The 24,596-nt window shown below is 38.6% G+C and overlaps 1 protein-coding gene across 1 annotated transcript in view; it reads left to right on the top strand.

Moving 5' to 3' along the window:
* The first annotated feature begins 11,645 nt into the window (after positions 1–11,645).
* Positions 11,646–24,596, top strand: part of LOC131237767 (phosphoenolpyruvate carboxylase 4-like) — a 29,790-nt gene continuing 16,839 nt past the window's right edge. Inside the window, exons 1-4 of the mRNA XM_058235732.1 lie at positions 11,646–11,844; positions 16,734–16,897; positions 18,265–18,379; positions 18,481–18,558. Of these exons, the coding sequence (XP_058091715.1) occupies positions 11,689–11,844; positions 16,734–16,897; positions 18,265–18,379; positions 18,481–18,558 (513 nt within the window). The 5' untranslated portion in view covers positions 11,646–11,688. The remainder of the gene's footprint in view (positions 11,845–16,733; positions 16,898–18,264; positions 18,380–18,480; positions 18,559–24,596) is intronic.

Genomic DNA, 24,596 nt, shown 5'->3' with positions numbered 1-24,596 from the left:
TCTTTATTCATTCTTCTTTCTTCATTCATTAGTTTTATTTATAGTTATTTTTAAGGGTTTTTTTTTTTAAATAAAAATTGGTATGATTGGTGTGAATTTGTGAAAAGAAATAGGATGTTGAAGAATACTAAAATGAATGAATTTTTATAATGGAAAGATGTTGTAATGAATAAATTTTGTAATAAAAGAATTGTAATGCATGAATTTTATAACAAAAGAATGTTATAATTGATGAATGTGATAAACGTTAGAATTGATGAATGATGTAGTAGATGACTTGTTTGTTTAGACTTATTTAAAACTGCATGAATTAGATTGATTTTTATACTGCTGTCCTATTATATGTTTTGGATCTACTTGATTTTTAGACTCATGACCTATTATCATCTTACAAAATAGATGAACAGATTGGTCCACCTGAGATTTGGATCTAAGGTACTAACGTAAGGCCCACCCTGATGTATGTATTCCATATTCACACGTCCATATGTTTTGGCAAATCATTTTAGAGCATGAGCACAAAATGAAGAAGATCCAAATTCAAGGTGGACCATGTCATGGGAAACAGTAGTGATTGACCATTAAAACTTGTTGTGGCCACTTAAAAATGGGAATCAAGCTGATATTTGTTTCTTTTCCATTATTTAAGTTTGTATAGACCTATTTAAAACTATATGGATTAGTCTAATTTTTATAATGTTGTCCTAAACCTAACCCTAATTTCTTCCTTTTTAATGCTGGAAATTGGCATATACATTAATCTCCCTATCATCTCCTTTCCAGTAATGCTGATAGAAGTAGAAAGCTTTCAATTTTCATGAAATCTCATATTCTTATGTATGATGTAGGGTTTTTTTCCTTCTCACTATTGCTTTCTGCAATTTTACATCCCTAATTAGGGATATATATGCCTAATTTCAATTTACTTATTATAAAATATCCTTTTGATTTATGGCTAGAGCTGTACACGAATCGAGTTAGCTCAGTTAATTCGCTCAACTCGACTCGAAAAAGCTCGACTCGACTCACTTCGAAATTGAGTCGAGTCGAGTTGAGCTGATTTTTTGAGCTCGAAAAAATTTCGAGCCGAGTTCGAGCTTGCCCCGAGCTCGACTCGACTCGGATCAAACCTCAACTTGAATTGACTCAGATCGAATCGGCTCGGTGATTCGATTATTTTAATATCAATATTGCTTGCCAAGTGTTTATTGAAATGACTCAATAAAGTGTTGTTTTGGGTGTATACATTTTTCGCAAGATTGGCTAGAGGCGAGGAATGAATGGATACGAAACAAACCACTACAAAATAAAAATAAAAATTTTAAAAAAAATAACATTTTAAAACTGCCCTCAAATCATGATTTTGATGTTGCTCGCCAAGTGTTCAATGAAATATATGTATACTGCTGTTATTGTTTTGCATTCTGTGAAAAATTGAAGATGTGCTCTATGTGTTTGAGAAAATGTCGCACAGGCTCGAACTCGGCTCAAACTGGCCTGAGCTACTGATCGAACCAAGCCAAGCTGGTTAGTCAGGCTCAAGGACTAAGCTGAGCCGAGTTTGAGCTGGATTTAGCTACTGGCTGAGCCAAGCCTAGCTGTGCCAAGCTCGACTCAGTTCGACTCGTGTACAGCTCTATTTACGACATATTTGATTTTCAAATTACAATCTAAGAAAGTAAGAAGGAAGGAAGAAGGAAGGAAGAAGGAAGAAAGAAGAATGGAGCCAAAAAAAACACTATCCTCCTCTCCCTTGAGAAAAACTAAGGAAGAAGGAAACGTCCAAATGGTCCTCGTGCAGAAGGGCCCCACATTTTGAACATATCAATATCTTATCTGGGGCTCATTGGATTGTCTTCAAACAAATCTACCATGTTCACATGTAAGGGATTTTAATTTAATGTTGTCGGCCTAACTTTGATGGCAAAACTTATTACAAATAGACCACATGAGATAAAATAGTTCATAATTAATGCACAACATTAATATAATTGTGAGATATAGATAGCTTCAAATATATAACTAGAAAAATCCTTCCATTAGTTCATGTTTGTATGATTAAAATAAACGAATCAGATCAGCCAAGAAATGGGCCGAATTTTAGTTTTAAATGGGGCCCACATTCTTTTTAAAAAGACTTTTCTCTTTCTGAGATTAAAACTCGTAGTATAAGACACAACTATGGTAGAATGACATTTTCATCGTTAAAAAAAGAAAAAAGAAAAAGTGGATCGAAGGTTACAAACATAAGTCTTAAGTTTGGTATGCATGGGCTCCTGTCATGACCTCGTGACAGTGTGGGACTATTTGGACCAAAAACCTTGGTTGCATTATCATATACATGTGATGTGTTGGGTTTTTTCAAAAGAAGAAAAAAATAAAATTTAATTTATAAAAGAATTTGGGAAAAGGGTTGTGGCTTTTGGTGCTTGTTGGTGACCATTCATTTGTGAATGGTGGTGCCTCTTGGTAAATGGAGCATCATTCGAATTTGAAATGAAGGGATGTCATTGTTGAAAAGACACCACCATTGTTGAGAAGACACCATGGAAGAATATGTTTTTTCATGAAAAGGGTCGTAAGCATCTCTTATGATACTATATAAACCCATCTTTGGGTCAATCCGAATTCGCAATTTCCAACAATCTCCTCTCCATCTTCTTTTTCTTCACCATTTTCATTTTTGCAAGATTTTTGAAAAGATACAGTTTTCAGGCGCCAAATTATAAATAGTTTTCAGACAGTAGATTGCAAATAGTTTTCAGGGGGTAAATTGTAACAATATAAAAGTCAGGGTTGTACGTTGTAAAAGTGTGTTCGGGGTGAGGTTTTTCGATTTTGCATGCCGAAACCCACATTTCTCCGGTCTTGGAGAAGAGACTTATTGTATCCTAGAGGCGGATTTGTTGTAATCCTCTTGCAAATTAATTTATCTACTAGTAGGGTGCGAATATCGCCTTAAAGATAGTGACATCGTAACGCGCTATAAGCTTATCTTTAAGTAATTAATTTTCTATTTTTCTGCCTCAACCATAACATGATGAATAGAAAACATCTCAAATTAACTTATCAGGTATGCTAATTGAACTAATCTTCTCAAAGGGTTGAAATGAGGTATGCATGTGAGAGATTAGATCCGTTCATCAAGTGATCCAAACAACATGCATGCTAAGTTGAAAAGAATAGACATATCCTATCATTAAGTGGGCCACACCGGAACAAAACAAATGGACGGCTAAAGGAATTGATCAGTTGTTCACATTCCATCTTCACGTTTGTCTCGCCTGATGATCTTATTTGCACGATTTTGGATGCAGGGGGTTGTTTTCACGTATGAGGGAAGTGCATTTAGTATTTCTAATAGTTTTCCACAATTTAAAGCTGTTGGAGACTCATTTTCCTGACAGGTGGCACTGACATACAGCCATCTAGACCATCAAATTTGTGGGTCCCGTTTTGGATGGAGCATATCTGAAATCACACTGACCAAGCAATCCTAACCGTCCAATTTATATCAAATGGATGATCAAAAGTAAAATAGTGAGTCCCAAATTCGAAAGGAAAAATCAGATGGTCAATATTATCTTCTTAATGCAGTTTTAGATTATGGTCCATCCACCACACGAGTTGGTTGGATTGCTGTATAACCCCTCATGTCTACGGTTAAAGAACATCTGCCATTTTTTTAAATTGTGTAAAACTGACACAGGAGCTTGCCCTTTCTTTCAACGAGCTTTGCTAACCGCACACGCGCGTGTGTAATAAAGCTCGTGCACAGCCACACATGTGCCATCATGGAACATAAGTGCAAGATCAAATACATCCATCAAGTTGATTCGACCTTGTAAATGTTTTTAGAGACATTTAATCTAGTCTTTTGGAAAGTTGCTGATGGGTTAGAAACCTTTAGCAAAGTTATTCAAAACCGTACAATTTTTTTGGAAACTGTGGCCCACCTGAATTGAGGATACAACTGATTCTTGGTACATAAAATAAATATATTATTTTCCTTCTGATGGATGGATTGGATCTTTTTGACATATTATGTATGCTTACACATGCCTGTCGTGTACATTAGCTTTATTGCAACCGTATTCGGGCTTCGCAAGGCTCCTTTTTAAGTTACAAAGCCTCCTGGCGCACTTTAGACGATCACGTGGGTTATTAAGGTATGGTTAGCATAAAACGAGATCAAATGTGTCATTTGAAAATACGGGTGTGAATTGCGTGCGGAGACGTGGATGGTTATATGTGGGTCCCATAACAAAGTATGTGTTTTATCAACATTTTTTTTTTAATTACAAACGTATCCTCAGTCGTTTGCTGTCGTAGTCAGAGTCTTTTCGTCAAAAACTTGTTTTGATTGATATATGACTCTGCCAAGTGGAGAAATTAGGACAAATTTATCTAAACGCAAGTCAAAACTTACCAAAGGCATTGAAGTTAACCAAACATAACGCATATTTAATTACATAATAAACATCATATCGCGTATATAAACATTCCTGCGTCCTTTGTAACCTTGGTCCTTGAATGCAAATCAAAGAGTCAATCTTAGGGTGGAGAATTTTCGGATCCTCTCTCCTATTATTTCTATAAAGTCTAGTCAACTATAGAAATAAATTAACTAGCTAGTGGCAATTATTGTCAAATATAACACCATTTCAAACGTACCATGTAGAAAAGCCCTTGAAAAAGGAACTTGTGGAAGCCGTAGAAGCCGCGACTCAATTCTATTCGGAATCCAACGTCCACGGGGGCCCACCATCAATGCTAAATGTCCTTTACATGTGGCTCCTTAATATCCACTACTGATAACCCACCATGTGGAGTCCACATATGAAGTGTCCATTATGTTGGCCATACCTTTGAAGTGGATTACCCATCATGTGGGGCCCACTTTTGATACCCACCATCCATCGTGTGGGGCCACCTTCTATGTGGATCATCCATCATGTGGGCCACTTTGGATATAGGTCGTCCATCATGTGAGACCTTGGATGTGGACTGTCCATTAGTGAGGCCCACTTGATGTGGACCATCCATCATGAGGGGCCACACTTTGATGTGGGCCATCCATCATGCGAAGCCCACTTATGTGGGCCCACCTTGATGTGGTCAACGCATTGTGTGGGGCCCCACCTTCAATATGAGTCATTCATCATGTGGGCTCACCTTTAATGTCAACAGAATATCCCGTGGGCCTACCTTTAGTGTCCATCATCCCTCATGTGGGTCCCACCTTTGATGTGGACGAACCATCATGTGGGGTTCACTTGATGATGGTCCATCATACCATGCCACACTTTGATGTGGGCCATCCATCATATGGAGACCATCTTTAATGTGAATCGTGCATTATGTGGGCTCAACTTGATGTGGACCATTCATCATGTGGGCCTACCTTTATATTCACCATCCATCATGTGGGTCCCACTTTGATGTGGAACATCTATCATGTGGGGCCCACTTAAATATGGATAGACAATCACATGGGGCCACATTTTGATCTAGGCCATCCATCATGTGTTACCCACCTTTGATGTCCACCATCCATCAAGTGGGTACCACCTTTATAATGGACCGTCCATCATGTGAACCCATGATGTGGATAGCCCATCATGTAGGTTCATATTTTGATGTGGGCCTTCCATCATGTGAGACCCACTTTTGATGTCCACCATCCATCATATAAGTCCCACCTTTGTTGCAGATCGTCCATCATGTGGGCCCGCCTTTAATGTCAACCTTCCATCACGTGTTCCCATATTCAGGGTCCACCATCTATCATGTGGGCCTCACTTTTTGATGTGGATTGTCTATTAGTTGGGGCCTGCTTGATGTGGATCATCCATCATATGTGGCTACACTTTGATGTAGGTCATCCATCATGTGAGTCCCACCTTTGATGTGACCATGCATTATGTGGACCTACATTGATGTGAGTCATTCATCATGTCGGGCCTCGCCTTCAATATGCATCATTCACCGCATAAGCCTACCTTGGAGAGATTGTAAGGAGAAGAGAAAAAGGCAAGACGGGAATTACTTGAAAAGTTTAGGACAAACTTCTCTAAAATTTAATAAAAAAATGTCCAACCACTTAGGCCAAATAAGCTTTTAAAAAATAAATGACCTCCGTATCACTTAGTTTTTAAGAGCTTTTAGACTAGTTTTTGATAAATTAAATGTTTTACCAAACAATCTATTTTTATAATAAGAGCTATTTAAAAAAAATAATAATAAGGAAATAAACTCTTATTAGTAGAGATGTCAAACAACCCCATCCAGAGTACTTTAGATTTATAATGAAAGTTCCTCGAAGAAAATGGTCAATTGCTCGAATTAACCCTACCATGATGTGTATGTGAAATCCACCTAGGCAATTAGGTACGCCACCACATATTAGACCCAAGGCTAAAAAATCAAGTCATCCATGATTCAGGTGATTGAATTTGCGATTACGGGCTGCAATGCATCTAAGTGCGGAATATGACAGAGCAATAGAATGCAGACTAAGTCCTTCTTGGGGGAGGGGGGGAGTGATTTACACCAATTAAAAATTATGACAATTTAAAATCCTAATTGCCTAGCTTAAACTAATTTACAATTAAACTAAGTAAGGCGATATAATTCTAAAGGCTTCCAAGCCAATAGAGAGTCTCATCACATAGGCTACACTAGATACGCAAGTTAAGCAACTAGCTTATATAAGATAGTGTATATGAGTGTGTGGAATGTGTTTCCAGTTAATCTTAGACATTCATCTAATCATGCATCATATTTAAATATTCAAGACACATAAGCATAATTAAATAAATGCACAAATAGCAATCCCAAAGATAATTATATATAGTGGTTCGGCTATGTGCCTACTTCACTCCCGGTGGACGCACTCAACCCATGAGTGTACCGTACCGGATTTCACTATCGGAGATTTTAAATCAGGTTCACCTTAAACATTTACAGCCCTACACAAGGACTTTATACTTTATGCCTTATATAAGAGCAAATGTCCTAATCTCGAACTTGACAGTTTAGGCCACATAGACCAAGGTCCTAATCTCAAACCTAAGATTTATGCTCTTCACAAGAGCAATGGTCCTACTCCTAAACCCAACAATTTAGGCAACACAGGCCAAGGTACTACATAAGGAACCTACGTTTAGGCACACTGGCCAAGGTCCCACATAAGGAACCTAATCGAGTTTGTTGATAACAAACTCTTAGTCTCAATCGTGTAACAATGATACTTACTTGTTGGATAGAGTCCTTTTTTGTAGCTCGTCTTGGGTTGCTTGATTTTTGCGCTCTCGTACTTAAATCAGCTTCCCCGTGCTCTCTCAATCGCGTAGCTTGGATTTTCCTATTGGTTCAGCTTCACGATCAAGAACCTTGCATAAGATATACCTATAAAGGTGACCAAGGTAATGAGAGTTGGTTAAATATTTTATTTAGGATAATGAGTGAATTTCCTAAGGGATTTAACCTATGGATGCTCTAGAGTATCAAAAAGACAAATGATTTTCCTATTGGTTTGGTCTTTGTACTCTAGAGAAGGCACGAGTCATGTTCTTCATTAATAGGAGCTTTAAATGCTCATAGAAGTGAAAGATCATAATGAAGAGAGCATGAAACTCATATAGATAGAGTCTAGGTAGGCTAGGATAAGCTTATGATACACTAGAGACTCTAAGATGCCTTAATCTACTATTTTTGTAAGTTTCTACCAACCGCTTTTTTAGAGAAAGAGTTCCAACGGATAGAAAACGGCTAGTTTATGGTGATACCGAAGTTAGGTATCACCGAATTTGCTTCGGTAGTACCAAATTAAATTCCCAAGTTGCTGAAAGAAAAAGATTCCTTTCGGTGACATCGAACTCTATTCGTTGATGGCAGTCGATGTTACCGAAATGTCCAGTCGGTGGTACCGAAATACCTTTGAAATGTTGCTGGACTGTTTTGAGCGCTTTCAGTAACACCGAAGGTATCTTCGGTGATGCCGAAAGTGCTATTCGGTGGCACCTTTTCCTACCAAATGTGGACGAATTTTCTTATTTATTCATTTAATCATTCATCAATTTGGGATTTGCTAAAGCCAAGACTAAAGGATTGAAAATATAAACTCGGAATTAGCTTTGAATAAATGACCTAAGTAGGTTTTCCTATTTGGGTTGGGATCATCTATTTGCAAGGTTAAGATCGTAGAAACGATTTTTTGTCTTCAATATGGCTTTGGTGCTTCTGATCTAGTTGCGTCGCTGTTCTTCATTTGCCAAGAACTCATCCGACTACTTGACACAACTAGTCATATGATTGACAAACAAGTGTGCAAAGGTAGGTGCACTTACACAGGTGGACCACACAATTGGAAATAATGTACAAGTCAATCATCGCCTTCTAAACTCTTTCCCTTGGTATGGCACCTCACCTAAATGATGAATGGGTGATGTTTGGGTACCGACCCAAATTTTGTTGTGGCATCTAAAATTTGAAGTGGACTTCAGATAATCATCGCAGTGGGCCTATATAATCAAGGGAGGAAGTCTCTCCCAACCGTTATCTTTAGTGTGGCCCACCTAAATCACAAATAAGCCTGATTTTTTGTCCTTGGGTCTATTAGTAGATTACACATTTAATGGTTAGAGTGGATCTCACATGCACACCACGACGAGCCTTATAAAAACAAAGGGTGTTCCTTCCATGAGTGTTCAAAAAATTAAAGGAATTAATAGATGCCCACCCTTGAATTTTGACCGTTACTATGATATTCATGTGAAATTCACTCTGATTATTAATGTATAATCCCACGTTGTGCCCATGGCTAAAAAGCCAGGTTGACTTATTATTAAGTTAGGCACACTAAAATAAAAAGTAAGGAGAGAAACATTCACCCTTGATTTTTATGGGCTTGGTACAATGATCATATAAAATTCACTCCAACCAACCGATATTACACCAAAATTTAGATTTGAGGCCAAACATCAAGCCCATTTATGATTCAGGTGAGTCATACTAAGGGAAATAGTTTGGAGGGTTACGGTTACCCTATACACTATTTTTGATTGTGTAGTCTACCTAAGTTATAGATGGAGTTAAATTTTGGGCCTAGGGTATTTACACCCATTTTTGACGCCCTGACGTGGACTAATCAAAGGCCACCATATGTCAACACCACGTAATAGTAACTGGTTTGAAACCTACTCTCATCCGAGAGTATCACCGTTTGAACTTCCTTCGGCATACACATTTTGTTATAAATGCAAAGGCATGAACCCTTATACCCGCCTTTAGGAGGACAAACCAGCACATACCACGTGGCCATGTTTATTGTGCCCATTAATGAGACAAAGTACTGAGCGAGTCTATAAGAGAATTGTTGAGAAAATAGATCTATTACGAATCTAGTTAAAATGTTCTCGGTGAGACCATTTCTCACAGTCTTTCCAAAATGGGAGATCCTCTTAGAGACGTTTGGAGTGAATGTAGCATTAGAGAAGATTCCGAAGATTGAAAGATCGAACCAATGCCTAAGAGAACCCAGCCATGACTCGGACCTAGGTCAGGATAAACAGACACATTAGTCGGGTTGGGTCCAGAGCCATGCCCTGATCGGAATGAAGAGAAGACGAAGGGAGCCGAAGAAGGATATGATCTATCCGATAACTCGAAGAAGGATATGATCTATCCAATCACATATTAGTATCGGGCATATCCAGGCCACTCATCAAGGAGATAGAAAGAGACACAGATCACCCAGATGCCCTATTAGACTCGTCGTATTCTAGGAGCAATTTGCCTGTAACATTTCAGCATACTCAAATTACCTTAGTAGGGGCAAATAACATTTTAAGGACAGCGTTCTCATGTGTGTTTCAGCCTTTCCTGATTTCAGAATATTTCAGTTTTTATATTTTACAAAAAATATTATTCCTGTGTAATTTTTTCAACACAATAGATCGGGGACATGGAAAAGGTAAGCCTCACCTTGAAAATCATTGTGCTCAAGGATCAGGCGTATCCATTCAATGGGTGGGCCGCACCACGTTTACATAGAGTAAATTCATTGTCCGTACGATGTCGATCGCCCTGTTTTTTGGGCAACGCTGATCTTTAAGGTGGGGCCTCGGATGTCCCATACACGTGAACCCTTGGCTGCACGCCTTTGGACGCAGTTTGGCTAGTGACCCCAACACAAGCCAGCTAGATGATGTGAAAGCTGTGTGGGCTTCACCATGATGTATGTGTTTTATCCATGCCGTCCATCTATTTTAGCAGATCAATTTATTATACAATTCTAGAAATAAGGCATGTACAACTCTCAGTGGACCACACCACAGTTAACAGTCGGGATTGAAGGCTTAGCGTTGAAAACTTTTTGGGGGCCACAGAAGTTTTGGATCAAGCTGATATTTGTGTTTTCCCTTCATCCAGGTCTATGTAACCTTACCAATTGGTTGGATGGTAAATAAACATTATAGTGGGTCTTAGAAATTTTTGAATGGTGGAAATTTAATCAACGCTGTTTTCCTGTTGTGTGGTCCATTTGTGATTTGGATCTGACTCATTACTGGGTTATTACCCTAAAATAATCCGTAAAAATGGATGGAAGGTGTAGATAAAACACATATATATCATGGTGGGTCCCACAAAGCTATGACACCAGATAGCTGGCTGGTGTTGGGGTCGCTAGCCAAACTGCGTCCGTACGCCCTGTGCTCCATTGAGATCCTGGCGACGTTACACATATTGTTTTTAACGCACGCACACACACCCCACACGCATCCGCATGGAACTCACCGTACGTTCTAGCTGTGTGGGGCCCACCCGTGACCTGTATGTGGAATCTAAACCGTTCATCGGTTGAGCCTCCTTATTTTCATTGAAAATACGAAGAATCATCCGAATCCACCCTATATGACACACCACAATCAGTAAGGTGCAATCACATCTAAATATCTATATCCTCACGTGATTATCCTACCTGAGTTTTGCTGCGTCCCTTCTTCCTGGCGCGGGGAACCTGTTGACTGGGTTAACTGATGTATGCACAACCCAGTGGACCCCACATTCTATTTGGAATTTTCTACAGTGAGCACTACCTTCCCCAATCTCCCCCATTATTTCCTTTGGTGTGGCCCACTTGAGATATGGATCAGGACAAATTATCGGTTCTAGCCATAAAATGAGGGCCCGTATCCAACGGACGGGTTGGATGGAGCTCCTCCACCGACTTGGGCTGAACAAATCTAGAACGCTTGGGAGTGACTAATAACCATAAGTTCGAAACGCATGTGATCATTCCCCGTCCTGTTTTGCAGCATAGTCCATCCAACAAACAGGGGACAAAAATACCGACGGCTCTGATTACCGAAACATGGGCCCCACCTTCCAGAATCGAGTAACCGCGCATACTGTGCAAATACGCGGGCACGCGCGTACCACAGAAATTCCCTCCTCCCCCACCCGATGCGCAAGACGAATGACACGTGTCAGGCTCCTTATGGTGGAAGACACGGTAAAAGTTCACCGAAACTGGGACCCACCTCAACGAAAGGCCACATCTTTTTCGAACTCTCCCCCGTCGAGCCTTTATGAATGCTGCCTTCTCTCGTTTCTCATTCCTAGCAAAATCCATTCATCTCTCTCTCTCTCTCTCTCTCTCTCTCTCTCTCTCTCTCTCCTACCATGACAGACACTACAGATGATATTGCAGAGGGGATCACATTCCAGTCATTCGAGGACGATTGCCGGCTGCTCGGGAGCCTCCTCAACGAAGTCCTCCATCGAGAGGTCGGCCACAAATTCATGGAGGAAACCGAAAAGAAGCGAATCCTCGCGCAGGTTTCCGATTCTCCAACATTGCTTTTATCTCCTCTCTTCTTTTCTCCCCGATCCAGTGCTGAGGTCGGTCCACTGATTTGAACGTTCCATAATCACAATTCCGTGCCAATCCTAACCTTTGATTTTTAGACTTGAATGCCAGCCATTGAAATTTCTCCTTGCATTGTTCTAAATTCATCTACAAGATGGTAATAGTCAAGAGCATGCCTTCAGTCCGTAACATGGACGGTTCTGATCATCGGACCACTCAGCTTGTGGGCCCCAGTGGATGGTGACACGCGCTGGATCCTAAAGTGTTTAAGTACACCTCGATTGATGGTAAAGTTACCATGGACCTTGCAGATGTGGCCAATGCGTCATGTATGTATGATGAAATTAGAGCCATCCAAAATGTGGGCCTCACCTTGGTGATCATCTGGTGCAATAATCAGGCATCAAATTGGCCACAGCGATTATCACTGATAATCATCATTGATGAGGATTCAATGTGGGGCCCACATTTTGAACAGATTGGATGTTGTACACATGTCACATGTTAGCCGGATGTGCAAGCTGGATGATGATTTTTATGTCCATTGAGCTGTATTTAGACACTCCTTCCATCCATGTGACATTCAAGACAAACGTCCCACCATGAAAATCAACATCTCCGGAAATCAAGCTGATCCACTGATTTGGTGGGGCGTACCGGTAAATCGAGTCAAATGACCGGCTGTCCATTGATTTCAATTGTGCGGCCAACATGATGAATAAACTAGCCTGATTTTCATGTCAGCTGGTGCTCACCTTTTGAATGGCTCAGATGTCTTAAACATGCGACCCATTGTCGAAAAAGATGGGGTTGTATGTGAAGTTTCATGGATGGTGGTATGTGACCATTTCTCTAGACGAGCGTACACACAAATCTTCTTTTGAGATTGTTTGGATTTTGGCCGTCATTTTGTTTTGCCTAGTTTTGTACACAATCAACTCAGAACGTTGAGCTGTTTGTTGCTTATTTCCTGAATTCTATTGATACATTTATCTTTATGTATGTATGCATGTGTTAAAGTCCCTCGATGCACATTGATACACTATGATTTGAGCTTTTAGAGAAAGTGATTATTTGACATGGTATCAAAGTGTGAGGTCTTGTGTTCAAATTCTGGGAGCAATAAATATGCCTTGATGATATATTCTCCAAGTTGTGAGTGTCCCTCCACTCTTCCCCGGTATGTTCTCATGCGGAGCCCCACTCCACGTGTAATGATTCGAGCTGTTAGAACAAGTGCTTATTTGAGCTGACTGGGCTCCCCACCCCACATGAGTAACGACTCGAGCTTTTAGAATAAGTGGTTGTTTGAGCGGACTAGGAAATCAAACCCAGGCTGTTTATGGTGTGATTGTCCCTCCGCCCTTGCCCAGTATGTTCATGTCACGCCCCAAAAATCTGGGTGCAAAGTGTGCACCCTCATACTCGAGTTTCAGTTCGTAACTTGTATACAAAGTGTACTAATTTCATCTGTTGATCGGTTTAATCAGAGGTGAGAATTACATTCATTCTAAGTTTCATTGATTTCCAATCACGCATAGCACCAATCAACTATGCATATATAAATCTTCCCGACCATTCAAATAACATAAATCTCAAATATCATTTATTTGTTATCAAATCTTACCATAAATATATTTATTCCATACTCACAATGTCTCAATCAAATAAATATAAACAATTATTTAAAATCCCATAATCAATGCCAATGTGCATTGTATGCCAACCAAATTATCCTAGCAAATAAATCAGATATTCAGGAATGATCTAATGTTGCCAATTCATCTTCAGATAAGTATGGCCACGTTTCACGTGGGTCGTGTTCAGGTTCAGTGACCCATTCTGATTCCTACAGCACATCATCTGCTAATGGCTCATCTGTATGGTTTTTCCATTAAAAAAAAGTTGACCAGACTTAGTGAAATAACCTAGCATGATTCATAAGCATAGCAATTAAAATACTAAAAAGCATTGAATGCAAAAATGTATGCACATGATGTATGAATGCGCCAGATAGGGTAATCGTCCATTTGCTCACGTTGGAGATCGTCAACCCGCATCCACCCGTTGGGTAGGCTTACACCTTTCAGTAGGCATGGGCATGGCCCGCATCTGGTAACACGCTACCATAATTGACATTTCTTCCAGAGAGGGCCCGAGGATCGACCATGCGATGTGCGGATGCCATGGATGATGTGTGATGTCATCATTTTATAAACACGTGTTAATTCAGAATGTAATCATATGATTCCATAATTTTTTCAAAAATTAAATGTGAGAACATATATTAGAATGCAACACAGTTCATGAATCAACATTAGTTAGATCAAAACATCAATCAATCAATTACACAAAAAATTCCATTTTAATTTTCATAAACTTGAGACGTGTTGGGTTAATCACCTGAGTCTAGTAGTGAAAAATTCACAAGATGATTTGATGGATTTGAATTTGGAAATCCTAACAATCGTATAACCATATTATCGTTTGATCCAATTACATCACGTAGTGGGTCCCACCTTTGATTCAACACCCTAAGTGGTCAACCGCTATGCAACAACCCTCAACAATAACTTAATTGAAGTTTACATGCATAATATATTCATTTGATTCGATTATCAAAGCTCGGATTCTATCCAGACACCATTGATACGGTCAATCGATCAACATCGATCGAGGATGCCTTGATCGATTGAACTTCGAATTGAAGGAATGTTGTTTAAGGAAGATAGGTCGCTTGATAGAATTTGGCACCTTGGACCGATCGATCAATTGATCGATGATACGCAGGTAAGCCTGAAAATGTTGGGATTTACTTTAATTAAGGGTCTAGGGTCAATTTAACCACAATGGATATATCTACCCTCATTATTGATCCCTCCTTGGTTAATAATCAGAAAGGCCCATAGATTGTTAATTTGAACCATTCATATGCTTATTTACATCTAGATCCCAAATTTAAATGACAAATGATTGATCGGATTAGTGTGGTCCATCAAATTTGATTAATTAGATTAGATAATTGGGAATCTTAATATAATTTAATCCCAATGATTGTTTGGACCAATCTGATCCTACCGATTTCATAAATTTCAATATGATTCGAAATTAGTATTAGATCTATCATACTATGATCGGGGTGGCCTACTGAATGATCGGATCATTCAAATTCTTGAGGTCTTGGCATATTTTTCTTCTACACATTGTATGAATGGTGTGGATCTAATCACACATACACCGATGACCCATCTCGACCTTCTACGCCAAATGATACCAACACTTTTGCAAAAAATCTGAGCTTTTCATATTAAACACTTTCAAATCTAACAACACACTAATTGTATAGCTAATATGGCCTGTTCATTGCGTTGTCCAAATAATTAAATCTCAATTTCACCAAAATTGATAATAACTAATCTATCTTACAAATATAAATTTACCATCATTCATAGAGAGCAATTCCTTGTGCCGAAATTAGACTATTTACGTAGAGAATTGATCATCTCCATTCAAGTGTATATGATGGTCGGAGGACTAATACAAACTGTTCATTGCACCCGTTTGGCCACATATTACATTAAGATTATTAAAATTATAAAGGTACTAACTTGAAATTGCTTTCCCACGAACCTTCTCTCTCTTTCTCAGTTGTATGTAGGGTGTTTTTTGGTTAATATTTGAGTTGGAGTAGAACTCCTCCTACGACACATTTCTTCAAAAGGAAAGGCTCTTTAGGAGGTTGAGAAATACGGGAAGAGAGTTAGAGATAAAAGGGAGATGGATTAGGGATAAAGATAAGATAGGAGATTAGGGATTAGGTTTGGATAAGAGAGAGATGAGAAACGAAATATCTATCTCAAATTCAAGTTTTTTTTTTTCACGGGTGTTATAGTTCCCGTGCGGAGTTCCACCCTGCATGTGTGGGGGAGTGTTAAAGTCCCTCAATATACATTGATACACCATCCTCTAACTGTATGTATCCATTTTGGCTGTTTTATCTCTCTATATGTGTGTATGCATGGCTAAATTCTATCTACATGTCTTTATTGTGGCCATGGTTGTTCTTTTGACATACTCTGTTTTCTAATTATAGTTATATGATTTTGTAGCACCATTTCAAATTCTAGTCTTTTCTTATGTGTGTGCTTTTGTGCATACATACATACATACAATCCTCTGGAGCCTCTTCTTGAAATGGAAGTTATTAAGAGCCCAGCTAATGACCTTTTGAGAAAAGAAAAGAAAAGAAAAAAGAAAAGAAAAGAGAGCCCTGCTAATGGAACTCTCGCATTTGGAGGTTGGGACTTGAGGTTCACACGTGCCGCCAATGTGGAAAACATTTGCAAGATCCACGCTACTCATCAGGCGGGCATTATCCATTATGTCCCTTGTCATCTGGGCTATTCATACATAAAAGAATGGACAGATAAAAAATTACTTAGCATTCTGCATTCACACCTTGTCAGATGAGTCGACCAGGCTGGTTTTTAGGCCAGCCATGCCTGAGGAGAAGCTTGGATTTCACATACATGTGTGACATGGCACCTGTGGCCATGAGACCTTGGCAATTTCACATTTCTCCTCCATAGAGATTTCTCAACTTCTCCAGACTTCAACACTATTCTGAAGATACTTCTCTTATTTCTATTGATTTAAACTAGTAATCCTCTCCAAACAACTCTGCTGAATGTCGATTTAAACATAGTGCCATAGTGGGAATTGTGAAATCTTGTGTAGACTCAACTTCCAACAGTAATTTTGGTATTGGCTAATTATCGCTTCGTTTCTTTCCTCATTTCCTGTATTTTCATGCTAGATTATTATTATTATTGTTTTTTTTTTTTTCCCCACATTTTAGAGTGCTTACAATATGCGATTGGCCGGAATCGAGAAAACAGCTGAGTTGCTTGAGAAGCAGCTGGTATCAGAGATATCAAAGCTGACGCTTGAAGAAGCCTTGACATTGGCTCGTGCCTTCAGTCATTACCTCAACCTCACGGGCATTGCAGAGACCCATCACAGGTACTGAATTATTCTTTCTAATGAATATTTCTGAAGATCCTGCTATTGGTTGATAATAGATTGTAATTATTTGTGAGGTAAAATCTTTTGGGAATTCATCAAAAGACACTAATGCTGCATATGGATGCACCAGTGAATTGAATTGAGAATATTTGGTTTAATCAAAGAGGAATTGACCAAAGTCATTGTTGTTTCCTGTACTCATAATGAGGAAGTAACCTTCAAATTACATTTTTTTTTTTTTCAAGACCCAACTTGAAAGCAATGAATTCACAATTTGGAGCCTGAACATTCTATATAAATTCTAAGGAAGCAAATTACAATTTGGTTATTTCCAATTTATCTCACTCTAATTGCAATTCAGTTGGACCCTTCATCCAAAATTCCCTAAATAATTTTGTAGTATTGAATTTCTGATGGTTTGTTTGGCAGAAATTCAATGCAGAGGGATCATTGATGAGAGTAGATTATGCCATTATGGTTTATTTTGCATGATCATGCGATTCTTTTGGTTTCTTTGAATAATTGCTTTCTCCAAAACTGAGACCCTAACCCCCATATCTCTGGGCACATACAAAAGCATCATTAAATTGCACATACACTTTTGCCTTACTGCTGATTTGATTTTTAAAGATGTTCCCAACTCAAAATTCAAATGCACTCTTGTACTTCCCGTACATAGATGTAATGATGAAAAAAGAGTAAAAATCATGTGTCTTTTCCTGTTAAAAGAACAAAAGAACAAAAGAACAAATTCCATGAAGCTAGATTGCTGACTTTGTACCTGATTTCTCCTCTGATAATATAGAGGAGGATTGATAAACAGCTTTCCGCTCCTCCCTTCTCCATGGCCAAATATTATTACATTTCATACATAGTTTACAACTTTACATTACACGTCTGCATATTTTACTGTTCCTTAATGCAATGGCTTATTAAGCCTATGTTTGAGTATGCTTGCTTCTGAGCGCAAATGGGGATTTGCCCCACCTAAATCACTACCCAGATAACTTTAACTAGCTTCAATTCTGAAGGGTGAATTTTTGTTGGGGTAGGGGCAAAGAACTTGCCTTCTCCATATGTAGTTTCAGAAAATATCACCCTTCGCAAATGCATAGGCATAGCAATGTTTGTCATTTTGACCATGGATATCCAATCCAATGTTGATTTGGGGTGCATCCAAACAGGTTATGGTGACTCCAGATAACTTGCTAGTTGACCATGTGATACTTAAAAGCAACTTTATGGTTTTTGAATTGGGGAATCTCTTTACATGTTTATGTTTATTAATTTTTTAGACGTTCTGTATTGTGAGTGTGTACTCACCAAAATGTGGAATGTCCAAAATGGATGCATTTTTTATGTAGGGTTGGTAAAACAAGCAACACTAGCCATTTATCCAGATCTTGTGATGACGTATTCAATCGTTTGATACAAAGTGGAGTTTCTCCAGATGAGCTTTATAACACCGTCTGTAAGCAGGTTGCCCTTCTAACCCAGCTTTTCAGATTTTGCTTAATGGGAGAAGGGATAATATACTCTTGTTCATTACATTTTTGTGTTTTATTCTATTGTTGTTGCAGGAGGTTGAAATTGTTTTAACTGCACATCCTACACAAATAAACAGGCGCACCCTACAATATAAGCATATCAGAATCGCAGTAAGATGTTTCAACATTTCATCCTTGTATTCAGAAAAAAATTATATACTTTCCATTTTCTAATTTTTTTACAGTTTGCATTATGTGCCCGTGCAGGCACACACATGTGTGTATCTGTATGTATGTATGTAATGAGATCTCAAGTCCAACCGGTTGGACCATAAGTTACACTCCACCCAGTGGATAACTTCCAACTTTGGATGCGTGAGTCACATCAAACCCATCCAATAGGTTGGCCCTACCATGAGGATCACCTTGTGGAAAGATCAGCATTATCCACTTATCGAGTGGACCACGCTTCTATTTTGATATTTCTTAATGGTGACAAATTATATACTATGGTGATGTCCACATAATGTGTAGATTTAGCTGATTTTTGCACAAGGAGATACTCATTGTGGGCCCAACCTATTGGAAGGGTTGTATGTCCCAGTGCACTTAGGTTGGAGATTATCTGTACCTTGTGTCCAACTAGCTGGACTGGAGATTCTCTCTCTCTCTCTCTCTCTCTCCCTGCACACATAGACATACATATAATACAGATATATATCATTGTCATCATTCATCACCATCATACCCCTGTCTCAACTATTTGGTATCAACTTTATGAATCTTGCTTTGCCAATCTATCCTATCTCAGGCCCTATCCTTAGTGAACAAGCCTTTGGCACCCCTTCTCACAAAGTTAGTCAAATTTCTTTTAGCTCTTCCTATAATTTAAGCTCATCAACCCTAATCAGTGTTGCTCTTCTTATTGTAGTTGTCCCTGATCTTCATTGCAGATGATCAAATCATCTCAATCTGCTCTCCATCATTCCTGTTGGGACTACTCCAAGGCTGCTTTGAATTACCTCATTCTTAATTCTGCCATTCCTATTCTTCCCACACATTCATCCCAACATCCTCATTTCTGCAACATTCGATCTCTTCTCATATTGCATTGCATAGAATGGTAGCATATGGCGGTCGTGCAACCTAAGAGGTGCATCTCCACCATCTCCACTTCATCATCCAGCTAAAATTCTATTGGAAATATCCTCATGAATCTCCTCATCCATTTGAATAAAAGATTCAAGGTAATGAAACATGTAGCATCGAGGAACCTCTAGACCATTTCTTTTAACTAAAGCCTCCCATCTGTAACTGTTCTCAACAAAATTGCATTCCAAATACTCCGTCTTTGTTCTGCAACTTTTATGCCTCTAAGCTGTTCTTGTTCCTATAACGACACTTTGTACATGTCTCTAATGATGTCAATATAACCTCTTGGGACCCTTTCCCCATTACTCGCTACCTCGGAACTTTATTGTAGGCTTTCTCCAAATCCATAAAAACCATGTATGGATTCTTCCTCTTTTCACTCAACCTTTTCTATTAATTCTTTAAGTAGAAAAAATAGATACAATTTTTATCTCCTTGCTGTGAATCCAAACTAATTTATACATATACATGCATGCAAATAATTTGTATGTGTTTGTGTGAGCCAAAGGGTCCTAAAGAGCTACAATAAAGGAGAGACTTAGAAGCTAGACAATCAATTCAGTTTTGAAAAATGGGAAATGTAATTCGTTGATTAAATTGAGCTATGCATAAATGTCTGAAAGAAAAGTAACATTGACATTAGTATATATTAACCAGGTTTTAAGTTCTTTTTTCTTTGGAATTACTAATCTTTGTTTTCCAATTGTGAAATCCCTTCTACAATAGACCATAGTTCAGTACCAAAAAGAAATAAATGAGAATATGCATGAATGGGATCTGAGCAAAAGATTGTAATTACACATGTAGAAGTATAACCATCTACACAAGCGTTAATTCCATTTGCTAAATCCCTTCTACCATAGACCATAGTTCAAAACCAAAAACAAAGAAACAAGAATATGCATGTGTGGGACCTGAGCAAAAGATTGTAATTGCACATGTAGAAGTATAACCATCTACACCACCACAGATGCCTGTAAAGACAATCAAACTAACATTTTCAATAATATGAAATAACATATGACCAAAACTATCAGCAGGTTACCTCCCAAGTGCACATAAAAGAAGTACATAATTTCCTACCCAATTTCCTTTTAGCAATATGAATCATGAAGAGTCATTTTGTTGGGCACTAAAACCCCTTAATGGGTGCAGAGGCAACCTCAAAACAAATCAAACATGGGATAGAGAATGGAACCAACAAGAAAACATAGAGAACACAAATTTTACGTGGAAAACCCTTGCAGGAAAAAATAATGATACAAAGCAACGATCAATCCATTATGATGATAAATTACATGAGATGAAACAACTTACATAATAGAAAACCTTAGCTTTTCCCTTTCAAAACCCTAGAAATTGTATAAGCTCTCCTCGTTCTACCCTAATCGATCTTAGAGACGTACTTATATACTCCCGTACAAGATTAGAAGCAAAACCCACACTTTCTAAAAAGCTTACACATTTCATCGGTCGCACCTTCGGTCAACCGAGATATCAATAGTCTGTCGATCAACCGAAATAGACCTTGGTAGACTGGGAACATCACAACATGCTTCGGTTAACCGAACTGGACCTTCGGTTGACCCAACTGCACTGCACCAGATTAAAGGCACTCGATCAACAATCTCCATCGTGACTTTAATCCTCCACCTCTACTGCTCCAAGTTGCTATTGCCATCTCTAATAATCTTCAATACTAACACCATCATCATTGCTTCTCGTGCACACTCCATCTTCATTTCTTCTTTGCCAAACCTAGAGAAGTCGAGCAAAACTTAAACTTCTTTGTAGGAATAACCTTCGTAAGTATGTCTGTTGGATTCTTGTTGGCGTGAATCTTCTCAAGAGTGATAGTGCTCTCTAGCATCTGCTAGATAAAATGATGACACACATCAATGCGTTTAGTCCGGAAATGGTATACCGAGTACTTTGCCAAATTAATAGCACTCTCTTTGTCACAATACACAGGCACGACTTCCTACTGAAGCCCCAATTCATTCACCATCCCTTTCAACCAAACAACTTCCTTGAATGCTTCCATCATTGTCATATATTCCGCATTGGTTGTAGAAATAGCCGCCACAAATTGAAACTTCGACATCCAACTGATAGCTCCACCCGCTAACACAAACGAGTAACTGGAAGCCGTCCTTTTATTGTACATATTACCTGCATAATCTGCATCCACATAGCCTACAAGTCTCTCCTCAGAATTTTCAAATATCAAGATGTAGTCTGTCATACCTTGTATGTAGCAAAGTAACCATTTCACTACTTCCTAATGTTGCTTCTAGGGGTTTGACATGTATCTGCTCACAACACCGAGCACATGTGAAATATTCGGTCTAGTACAGACCATGGCATACATAAGATTGCCAACTGTGCTTGAGTAATGCACACGAGAAATATACTACTTTTCTTCATTTGACGTATGACATTACTCCAAAGAAAGCCGAAAGTGAGTAGCGTGGGGTGTACTAACTGGTTTAGCCTTTTTCAGTCCAAACTTGACTAAGACCTTCTCAAGATATTCCTCTTGAGACAACCATAGCCTGCACCTTTCCCTGTTTCTGTGTATATCATTGCCGATATTCCTTTTTGCTGTCCCCCAGATCTTTCATCTCAAATGTCCTGGATAACTAAGTCTTCAATATGTTGATTTCAAATATGCTATGGTTAGCGATAAGCATTTTATCAACATATAACACTAGAACGATGAATTCCCTGTCATTGAGTGATATAAAATAGACATGATGATAGAATTCACTCATGACGGGGTCGAAACGGCCGTTATGGATTTCTGTGACCGTAACGGCCGTTACGGGGCCGTTAGGGGCCATAACGGCCGTTACATACCCGTAACGGCTGTTATGGGCCCTGAAAAAAATAAAAAATAAAAAATAAAAAACAAAACGTTACCTTTTTTTCCTTTCTTTTCTTCTTCTTCTTCTCTTTCTTCTTCTTCTTCTTCTTCTTCTTCTTCTCAAGCAGCTGCGGTTGCTTCCTGTTCTTCTTCTTCTTATTCCTCTCTCTCTCATTCTCTCTCTGTCTCTCTCCCAATCTCTTCTTTCCCGTTTCCCTCTTTTTTTCTTTTCTTTCTTTCCCTCTTTTTTTCTTTTCGTTTCCCTCTCTCTCCGTTTTTTTTTTTTTTATTTGCCGCAGCTGACTGCGGTACGTGTCACGCAAAGACGAGCGCTGACACTCCTCGAGCTCCGAGTTGTACGAACGGTTCAAAGGAGATCAAAGTTATATGGGCTCCACGGTGATGTATTTATTACATCTACACCGTTCACCTATTTTCAGAGATCATTTTAGAGCACCAGCCAAAAAATGAATTATATCCAGAGATCATCTGGACCACACCAAAAATAGCAGCAGGGATAATGATTTTCACGGTTAAATAATTTAGGGCGCACGTAACGTTTATTTTCCATCCAATCATATCAGACCCAAGTGGGCCTCACCATAATGTATATATTTTATCCATATCGTCCATCCATTTTGCAACGTCATTTTAAGTCAGGATTCAAAAAATTAGTAATATCCAAATCTCAGGTGGACCACACCATAGGAAATAGTGGTTATAGAATGTAAAAATTTCCTAAAGTCCACTGTAATGTTTATTTTCAATCTAACCTGTTAATTGGGTCACATTGACGTGGATGAAAGGAAAACACCCATGTCAGCTTGATCTAAAACTTTTCTAGCCCTCAATAAATTTTTAATGGTGAACGTTTAATTATTATTGTTTCTTACGGTGCAATCCACCCGAGCTTTGGATGTGCCTCATTTTTGGGCTCATGCCCTAAAATTATTTGGCAAAATGGATGAATGGTGTAGATATAACACATTCATCACGGGTGAGGCCCAAAAAACTTTAACACGTGTGTTGCACTTTACATCCGAGTCCCTCCTAATTCAAACCTTAAAAAATTGTACACGAGACATATATTAACTTGAAATTTGACAATTAAATTATGGACTGCAATTGCTAACTCACAATGCCAAAATCAAATTATTTGAATAGTTTTAATTGTTAATTTGTGAACTTTTATTTTTTAAAATAGGGCTTTTTGATTTTTATTTTTTTTTATGATTCACTATCCAATAAATGTCCACCAATTTATAAGTGGGATAATGACAATAAATGGCATGAATTTGAGGCTGATTTGGAGAATAAATTGGTCCTCCAAGTCAGCCCCAAATTGGCAACGCCATCTACCTGAATTTAATTTTATTTTTTTAAAGAACTATTGGGAGAAATGATATCAAGATGTTAAGTATATAAATTACATATTTAAAAAATTAAATATATGAATTTTGTAGTCAAATTCAAGTTACCTGGTTAAAAAATTAATCAGACAGTCCGATACAACTTCTCACCAAAGAGTGGACCGTTACACCACCATAAACATGTTCCAATTTATAAATGAATGCATATTTGGAATGCTTAGAATATTCTGGATTTAATCCATATTTTTTCATATTTTTTTGGCAAAAAAAAAAAAATTGCGCCGTTACGGGCCGTTACGGCCCCGTATCGCCGTTACGCCCCCGTATCCGTATCGGTTTCGGAGGGCACCGTTACGCCAACCGATACCGATACGGGACACCTTGCTTATAACACTAGAACGATGAATTCCCTGTCATTGAGTGATATAAAATAGACATGATGATAGAATTCACTCATGATAAACCGTTGTCTCAACATGAAAGAATCGAACATTTTGTATCACTACCTAGGTGACTGTTTCAGACTGTATAATGACCTCTTTAAACTACAAACTTTATTCTCTTCTCTCTGCACCTTGAACCCTTCAGTTTGCTTCATGTAGATCTGCTCTTTTAGTTCCCCATGTAAAAACGCAATCTTCACCGAAGTTGATACCTTCTTTCTGAGCATAATCCTTCGCTACCAGGCTGGCCTTGTACCTATCTAGTTTCTTTCAAAAAATCCACTTGCACCTGATCACTTTATGCCCAATGGGTAGCCCCACTAGCTCCCATGTTTCATTCTTGTACAGAGAGTCCATCTCATTATACATCGTTGCCAT

This window comes from Magnolia sinica, chromosome 2, assembly GCF_029962835.1.
Source record: "Magnolia sinica isolate HGM2019 chromosome 2, MsV1, whole genome shotgun sequence".
Lineage (NCBI taxonomy): Eukaryota > Viridiplantae > Streptophyta > Magnoliopsida > Magnoliales > Magnoliaceae > Magnolia > Magnolia sinica.
Note: the sequence above shows the minus strand (reverse complement) of the source record. Positions and strands in the feature narration are given on the sequence as shown.